At 47.1% G+C, this 9,097-nt stretch overlaps 1 protein-coding gene across 2 annotated transcripts; it reads right to left on the bottom strand.

Annotated features, from left to right (window-relative positions):
• Window positions 1–4,393: 4,393 nt before the first annotated feature.
• On the bottom strand, window positions 4,394–8,798 carry NEUROD2 (neuronal differentiation 2). 2 transcript variants are annotated; one of them, XM_083409278.1, is made up of 2 exons: window positions 8,471–8,798; window positions 4,394–5,754 (listed from the first exon to the last, which is right to left on the bottom strand). In XM_083409278.1, exon 2 carries the CDS (start codon window positions 5,747–5,749, stop codon window positions 4,676–4,678), a length of 1,074 nt encoding a protein of 357 aa, XP_083265404.1. In that variant the 5' UTR covers window positions 5,750–5,754; window positions 8,471–8,798; the 3' UTR covers window positions 4,394–4,675. The 2 variants fall into 2 exon arrangements, with proteins under 2 accessions (XP_083265404.1, XP_083265405.1); XM_083409279.1 differs by lacking the exon at window positions 8,471–8,798 and adding an exon at window positions 6,506–7,523.
• Window positions 8,799–9,097: the final 299 nt, after the last annotated feature.

Below are 9,097 nucleotides of genomic sequence, written 5' to 3'. Positions count from 1 at the left end.
TGCAGGCGTTTGGAGAGGAGAGCAGCGCAGAGACTCGCCTCCCTCTTCGGGGTTGCTAGGGAGAAAGGCAGCTGAGGCTTAGAGAAGTGGTACCTGGTGAGTTCAGGTGCGGAACGAGCAAGGATCAGGCGAGTGTTTGCCCGCTGTCAAACTGGAATGGGAAGATGGTGCTGCGGGTCGGAACATATCTAGGTGTGCGGGGGTGGGGAGGTTGGAGGGACCCCCACCTAGGCGAAGTTACACCTGTTTGTTAAAGAAAAGAAGGAAGCGGGGCTGACGGAGGAAGAGAGACAGGAGGGGAAATTGGTAGGATGAAAGGAATGAGAATTGTGGGGGAAGGAAGGAAGGGAAGAAGGGTAACGCAACTTCCTGGGAAAAAGCTACAGCTCACTGACTTCCGGCTCATGCTATAATACTTATGTGTATAAATAAGTGTATGTGTGAAAGAAGCACAAACAAACCACCTTAGTGTAATCCTTCAAAAAGTTGCGATCTTTGACGTTTTCAGATGGTGCGGTTCTGCCAAGGCCATCAGCAAGCGGTGGAAAGAGGGACACGTCTTCCGTGGATGACTAGGAGCTCCTACTTCTGCGTGCTGGGCTTTGGCCCGGGGTGTCAAGGGACATCCAAAAACTAAGCTTCCATCATAAGCCATCTTCGGGTCCCTTGGGGGGGGGGCAGCTTTGCTGAAGGCAGCAGATGGAGACAATCCCGAACTTCTTGGATATCAAGGCGCGGGAAGGAAGCGCACAGTGCCTCCAAGTCAGGCCCACTATATAATAGGGGGGTTCCAGAGTAAGTGCTTTGCTGGGCAAGTACAGAGAGATGATGGCGATGAAGAAAAGGATGATGAGAGCCAAAATTCCCGTCCACGTCTCCTTGTGATGTACCTCGTATAGCTTTGGGCCAATGTTCATTGGCCTCAATGGAAGGACGAAAGTTTGTGCGAGTGTTTATCAGTCTGTGTTGAATCTAAGGGGGCACCAGAATTCCAAATACCCCCCCCCCATTTTTTCTACTCTCGAAATCGACCAAATCTACACTGATATAGACCGGGTCCCATTCACATCCACCAAAAGCCACCACGAATGTCTTAGATATATCCCTGTTGGTTATCCAGGTTAGAATCTCCGCTCTGGCCCCGCCTGTCCTAACTTTTGCCTCCTGCTTGCAGGATAATAGACACGCTTCCTTTTCCTATATTTTGTAGCCCTCCTTGCAGGACCCATAAACGGATGCTCACCCTCTCCGAGAATTCTCGACAGGGGAAAAGGAGATCAGGGGCACTGGCGGTTGTTGCTTCCCGGCGGAGCTTCGGGTTCAGCACCACGCGTCTTTGGGACAGCTCCCTAAAGCTCCGGTTTTCTTATCTTGTAAATAAGCTCCCCTTTCAGAAATTAAAATAAAAGAACCCAATAGCTATCCATCGATTGTTTAAGTCCTAAATAATAGTAGATTCACCAGGAAAGACCGTTCGCCCCAGTAAATAGTTTTGAGAGACTTTGGTCTTGAATTTACTCTTGCTTATGAGATCAGAAGGGAAGTGTGTGTGAGAGAGAGGGAAAGAGGGAGGGAGGGAATGTTGCAGGGGAAATGCCATCTGTCCAAGACAAGAAAACCACATTAGTCTTTATAAAATGAGAAGTAGATCTCCGCCCACCTTCCAAGTTAAAAAAAAAAAAAAGAACCAACAGAGTGTGTGAGGGGAAAGAAGAATTCTTATATATATTTAAGTAGATCTTCCAAAGACATACTGTCAAGCTAAGGATGCTTTGAAGCCATCTTAATCAGTTCAGGGTTTACACCCACCCGCCTCTTCTTTGAGAAACGTGTCTGGCTACAATGAAAGAATGGGGTCTCGCGCATATATATATATATATATATATATACACTTGTTTGAAGTAAACTAGCAAACCTGAGGGAGTAAACATTTAATATTTATTAATTGTCGTCTTAGGACGCTCCTTCATTACACGTTTGAATAAGATCATAGCTGACTCGCAGCTCTCAGCCTGTCAAAAAGTGTTCGGATGCATTTCACGAAAGATCTGCAAATTAATGCTTAAAACATACCATTGAAGACCAGGGCTTGACACACACACCCTCCCCTTTCTGGTTTGTTTGTTTTTTTGTCCCTTCTTCTTCTTCCCCTAAACAATGCATGCAATAAAAAAACAAAACCGAACAAACAAAACCCAAACCCCACAACTACACAGAATGTTTGCAAGGGAACCTTTCCCTAGTGTTCCTGATTTTTCAAAGATGCCCGTGATAGGGGCGCGGTGTGGGGTGCGGAGGGGTTATATATCTTCCATTGATAGAGGGTCTTCACCTTTTGCTAAGTATTATTTTTGGGGGGGGGAGTGTTAAGCGCGGGGAGGGCGGGGGAGAGAGATTTTAGAAGGCCAGACAGACGCGAAAAAGGCAGCCCGTCTTACAAAAGTGTCCTCTCCAAAATGTGTGAACCGAACAAGACAGAGTTTGGCGCAAACAAACAAAACAAACAAACAAACAAACAATAGGGAAAATAACTCTCCTTTGTTAAAACAAGACTTGGAAAAATCTCTCCCCCCTCCCCTTTCCCCCTTGGACTTTAGGATATCATTTTGACATAAATATTTATTCATCTTAAGGAAACCAAACACACATGTACACACGCACACACGCAAAGCACTTCTGGCGTCCAATAGACATTTCAATCTGAACTACAACTTTTCTGGTCTTGTTTTTTTTTAGTAAAACGTTGTTGAGTTTTGTTTTAAAAAATATCAATCAGAAATGTGTGCCTTTTGCTTTTGATTATTTATTTTTTTAAAAAAATGCTGGTATGTTTAAAGGTGATGCAGGGCCATATTAAAATAAGTGGTTGGGGGTTGGGAATCTGAGACAATATTTTGACATATCCCCCTGGCTGTAAAGCAAGTCATCAAAGGAACGAGAAATGAATCATTACTCTGTTGGGGGAAAAATATACCAGTTTGAGTCTTTCGAAGATGTTGGTTTTTATATAGAGATTTATATACTGGTGTATTGTTACATAAACGTATTTCTCCCCCCAAAAAACGCATTACAGAAAGAAAGAAATTAAGAGTTACTATTAATTGGGAGGGGAAAAAACTAGCCAACGTAAGAATTAAGCATAATAATCAGTGTTATTTTTCACATCACCTTTAAATTTTGCATATTTGCGTTTCCCCCTCCTATCCATGCATAACAAAACATTTTTGTCATTTCATAAAAATCTTTTTTTCCACTTTTTTTTTCATTAACGTTTTTAAAACAGGTAAAAAACAGCATGACACACGAATTTTGGAAAATAAGTTACTTGGGGTTACAAGGGTGGTTTCAAAAAGTCAGTGATTGTTAAATACCAGGGAAACATACCACAGTCCGTTTCCCCCAAATCAAAAAAGTGCTCGATTTTAAACCTCAGCGAGTTTGTTGGTCCATATTTCTAATATCTCATATGGATTCTTGGTTGTTGTTGTTTTTCATTTTTCCTTTTTGTTTTCCTTTTCCTTCATTTAAAAAACTTTTTCCCTAGTTTCAGTACCTACTTGCATAGATAAAGATAGAATATATTTATCATCTGTTTGCCCCTTTATTGCTTTTTTAAAGTTCTCACTGCATTGAAAGTCTGACTTAAAGTTTGCAAACGTCTTTTTTTAAAACAAACAAACAAGCACGTCTTTAAATAGATTAAACTTTCGGGGAATTCTTGAATCAATTGCTGGAATGATGGAAAGCCCCCCTCCCCCCCCACCATCTCCTGCCCTGTACTGAATTATTTCGCTCTACAGCCATTCTGGTCTCTAGATTAAATGCCTATATTGAGCATTGCTCAATATAGGCAATCGCTTAAGGTGGGGCGAACCTTTGACTCCCCCTCACACACACTCCCCATAAATTTGATGTTTCCCCCCTTCCTTAATAGCACTTCTGATTTGGATCTAAAACCCTCCTTTCTAGATAGTCAAGACCTCAGCTAAACAGTCCACGAAGCTATATAGTTTGCTTTCTCATATATATAAAATTGCATTAGAGCATATATTGCACCAGATTTCTTTTATTAGTAATTGGGGCAGAGGAGGAGACCAGGTCTCAGATCCGGTTTACACCCCAACTCCCAGTCAAGTAAGGAGTCCCATAGGAAACAGGGCGCTTCATCAGCTCCGTCGACTCTTCATTTAAGCCGAAGACCATTGACTTCAAACAGAATCGACCCCGTCGAATCCCAGCGGATTCGAGGTGAGTCAAGTCCGTGGCTTCGGCCTAAGTGTCTTGTAGATCGGGCTGAACCCGCCTTCCACACGCTGCTTTGAAACAAGTACGCCCGGCTCAATAGGTTTAGGGATGGGAATGGGTGTTATTGTTGTTGTTAATATTATTATTGTTGTTGTTGTTTTTTTATTATTATTATTTAGATTACTCCTCTCTAACTGCGGGGGAAAGTGGCTCACAGTTGAATGAAAAGTTGCAGCTCTCGGGAAGAGGCGAGCAGGGGCTTCGAGAAGGCCATGGGCCGTTGCCACCCACCCCAAATAAAAATCGCCCACACGCGCGCACAGAACCACACACACGCCTATCCCTTTCGCGAACGCAACCCACTGGGGATCTACAGGTGGCCCTGGTTAGGCGTGGAACCAGAAGGGGAGCCCAAAGGCGGGAGGAGTCGTTAATTATGGAAAAAAGCATTGAGCTCCTCGTACATGGGACCTCTGTCGTGGTGGAGGTGCATCTCATAAGGCAAAACGTTCTCCGAGTGGACGCCGCTGCGCATCCCAGAAGACCCGAACACCAAATTGTGGCCGGACGGGCGAGAACTCGGGAGGGCGGAGTAGTGCATAGAATAGTGGTAGTTTTTCTCGTGGTCTGGGGAAGAGTCTTGCTTGAGGGAGAAATTCCCGTTCACGCACAAAGGAGGGCTCAGGGGCCCATCGTATTCCGAGCTATTGTAGTCTGGCGACGCGTTCCCATAGAGCGACTCGTAGGTGGCGCAGTAGGCGTGCGTCCGCAGGGCGTGGGAGCTAGCCATGGTGCTGGAAGCGCACTGCGCGCCGGAGAGCCGCGAGCACTGGTACGTGTAAGGGTGCATGGCAAAGGTGGAGTTGGGCCCGTGGTACCTGCCGGCCTCCTGGCCTTGCTCGGTCAGGAAATTCCTCGAGTTGAGCTGCAGGCAGCCCGCCACCAAGTTGGTGGTGGGCTGCGACAAGCCTTTGCACAAAGTCTGCACGTAGGACACCAAGTCCGGCCTCTTGCCCGAGCGCAAGATCTCAGACAGGGCCCAGATGTAGTTCTTGGCCAGCCTCAGCGTCTCGATCTTAGACAGCTTCTGAGTCTTGGAGTAGCAAGGCACCACCTTGCGGAGGTTGTCCAAGGCGGCGTTCAGGTCGTGCATGCGGTTCCTCTCGCGGGCGTTGGCCTTTTGGCGCCTCAACTTGGAGCGCTCCAGCCGGGCCTTGGTCATCTTCCTCTTTTTGGGGCCCCGTTTCTTGGGGCGATCCCCTTCCGCCTCCTCGACCCCTTCTTCCTCCTCCTCTTCCTCCTCCTCCTCGCCCCCTAAGTCGTGGTCGTCTTTGGCCTCCCCGTCGGTCTGCTCGTCCTGGAGAGGGCAGCTCTTGCCCTTCCGCTCATCTTTATCGCTGGCCTCGTCGTCGTCGTCGTCCTCGTCGTCGCAGTCGTCTGCCCAGCTGGAGAATTTCTGAACTTCTGGGATCAGGCTGGGCTCGCTGAAGAGTCGCGTCAACATGGTGGCTGCAGAGGTGACATGGGGGCGGGGAGGGGGAGGGAGGGAGGGGATGGGGGGGACGCACACAGAGGGTGGGGGGGGGGAGGGAAGGGATGGAGGAATGGAAACGAGAAATAAGAGCACAAGTTTCTTCCAGAGCCTCAGCAGCCCTAACTCTAAGCACGCACGTCATCCAAACTATTCCGGACTGTTGGAACTTCATCCTAAAGCCGGAGCAACCTTGACTGGTCCACGGTTTTAAGCCCATTTAGAACTACCATGGCATGGGCCGATTTCCCATCCCATCCAAGGCTGAACGGGCCTTCCCTCCCCAAGCAAAATAACCTAACTTTTGCCTACGATCTGCAAGGATGTGCAGAGCGTCGCGTCCCAAAGTATATGCCTTTGCGCTGTCATTGGAACATGCCAGGTGGCTCTTCCGGATGGCTGGGTGAAATCCGTTCTTTGGACGTGCTTAAGAGCCAGCCAGCCACCCCTTTCACGGTTCTGCGTTTGTTCTCGAACCCCATAATTTGTTCTTTGAAGTCCTGTTTTTCTTTTCTTTTCTTTTTTAAGAAATGGATCAAACCGATTAACCGTGATCCCCATCCGGATCCGACGCGCTGACGATTCTCTAAACATTCCAGAGCGTGTTTTAGAGAAGGAAGTCGTGGGGTTCTGGCCTTTAGGCCCTCCCTCCCTTAACTCCTGCATTTTCACTCCTCTGCACCCCCCAGATCGTAATAAGATAGGGCGCTTCTTAAAGCCTGACTTAACCTTTTTATTGCACTCTTCTCCCAAACGTTCTGCCTCGAAGTACGTGCAGCGGCTCTCGTCAAAATAATCCTGGTTACCTTCCGCTCGATCAGAGACAAAATCTCCCGCGCCCTCCCCACTCCCACCCATACTTTTAACGGGAGTCTAATTTAAGCAGAGCTTTTGTAGGAGGAGGAGGGGATGGTAGAGCGGCTTAGAACTGGCCTGAAACCGCGCTCCCCCCTCCCCTCCATAAAAGCAATTGACTCGTTTTAAAGTGTGATTAAAATTAATTGGTGTCTCCATTGCTTTGCTGCGGAATTGGTGCAATATTTCTGATAGATCCGGTTCATTACAGACAGTCTCTGTCTCTCTCCCTCTCTCCCTCCCTCCTTCTCTCTCTCTCTCACACACACCCTTTCGTTTTGTTGTTGTTGAAATGTAGTGGATATTTTCCTCGATTTCTTTACGGGGCTGCTTATTTGTTTTTGTTTTTTTAATTTAAGGTTCATGTTTATGCGATCATCTTCAAGGGAATTTAAAATCGCTACGCCCCATCTCCTCTGCCTCCCCGGCTCGTATATACACGTCGATCTCTTCCAGCCAGCCTGCTTCTGTTTATATCTCTGGAGAGCTTTGAGGCGGAGATCTAGAGAATGCCAAGCGAAATCTCTAACTTTTCTCTCCGGTTTCTCCGTCCCATCCCACCCGAAGCTTGACGGTCCATCGCAATTTCTGGGTGGTTTTCTTTTTTTCTTTTTTAATCAATGTTAATATTAATATTAGAACGAAATGTTAGAATTTGGAACTTTGCATCCCGCTGCCCCCAGCCACCCCCAGCCTCGCGTTCCTCCATCACATCCCAACCCTCATAACTTCTCGTTCCTGTCAATTTCCCCCTGTCCTGCTTTTGTTTAAACTGTTTGAGTCCTGCCAACGCTCTTTCTTTTTCAGGGAATGGTTTCGTACCTCACTCTAAACCCCTAAAAGAACATTCTGGGTATATAACACGTTGATCGATCATTCAATCAATTAATTTGATTTTTTATTATTATTATTATTATTATTATTATTATTATTATTATTATTAAAAAGGCTCCCTGAGTTACTCGATCTCGATGCTGTTGCAGAATCGCTAGGTCCCACCCGGTTCCAGTCGCTTCTGCTTTCCGCTTGTCTCCCTCCCTACACTGGCTCCATTAGCCCACATGCAGACCCCGCTGAAGACCATTTTCCTAGGGAGCCTTTTGCTCCAAAACCACGAGGAACCGAGGGATCGCTTGGCAGTTCGTGTGCGAGCATTTGCCCTCGCTGTGTTTTGCTTAGGGAGGGGTGGGGGCCAGTTTTCACAAAAAAGAGGAAGAAGAAGAAGAATGGGGAAAGATCACCCAACACACGCACCCGCTCCTAAAAACCCCCCTCAAGCTAAAAACCAACAGCTCCGTAGATGAGCTGAAGAGAGTGCCGTTCACTCCAATAAGTGCTACAGCTTCGATTCAATGATAAGGCTCTTCGGCTTTTCTTTTAATTATTATTATTATTATTAAATACAATTGGAAAATTGTATTTCACCGGATCGTCTGCTCAGATCTCTGCTTGATTCTTATTCTTATTTTTTAAATGGTATCTTTGAACGTGCCACAAAGGCTGCTGAGATCTATTTAAAAATACACACACATACACATCTCATGCAAAACCGATCTTTGCTACATAAGCGATTTTGGATCTATAAAAAAATCTTGCCTAGAGATAGCTTATTCCACCCCACCCCCCGCGCGCGTATCCCCCTCTCTAGCCATTCTTCCCCCAAAGATACAAATAAATTGTGTGTGCGCAGAAGGGGGGGGGGGCGTCGATAGAAAGAGAGATAAGATCTGTAGTGAGGGAGAGATCCAAGAAGGTGGCCGGGGGTGGGGTGGGGAGGCAAGTTGCGTGACCCCATCCTTTCAAGTTTCTGCCCCGCTCTCTCTTCCTTACATAACTTACCTCCAAAGCTGAGCGGAGGAATCTTCAAGTCCTCGGACCCCGCATCTTTTGGGAGTAAGGGGGGGGGGAGAGAAAATTAGAGGGGAGGAAGAAGAGGAAGAGAGAGAGAGAGAGGAAAAAAAGAGAGGCACAGGCTCCTTGAGGTCCACCCCGTCTCCTTCAGTGTCTTATCCAAAAGGAGGAGGGGAAGTGGCACGCTTCGCGCAGGCAGAGGGGGTACCAACTCTGATGCCAGACCATATGGCTGGCACGTCATCCGCTGGAGTTATCACATGAGCTGCGGTGATTGACATGCGCTCGCATGTAGGGAGATCTCGCTCTCGGGGGAAAGCGGGCCCGCCATCTGTCACTCCCTACTCTTAAGAAAGAAAGAAAGAGGGAGAAGGAAGGAAGGAAAGAAAGAACGAACGAACGGGAGAAAGAAAAGACCCAGCCCCAGACAGATCAGATCTACGCAGCCCCGACAAGATGAAGCGAGATAGATGAGATGGGGGGGGACGACAGCTAAGGGGTTGGAAACAATAGAAGGGGGGGAATAGGGAAGGAAGGAGGATATTTGGAGTGTACCTTTATGTGGCTGGTTGTAAAATCACCCAGGAGGAAGGGATGTTAGAGACCTTATGTCAA

This window comes from Podarcis tiliguerta (assembly GCF_965153285.1).
Source record: "Podarcis tiliguerta genome assembly, chromosome: 13".
Taxonomy (NCBI): Eukaryota; Metazoa; Chordata; class Lepidosauria; order Squamata; family Lacertidae; genus Podarcis; species Podarcis tiliguerta.
This window is presented reverse-complemented; position numbering and strand designations above follow the sequence as displayed.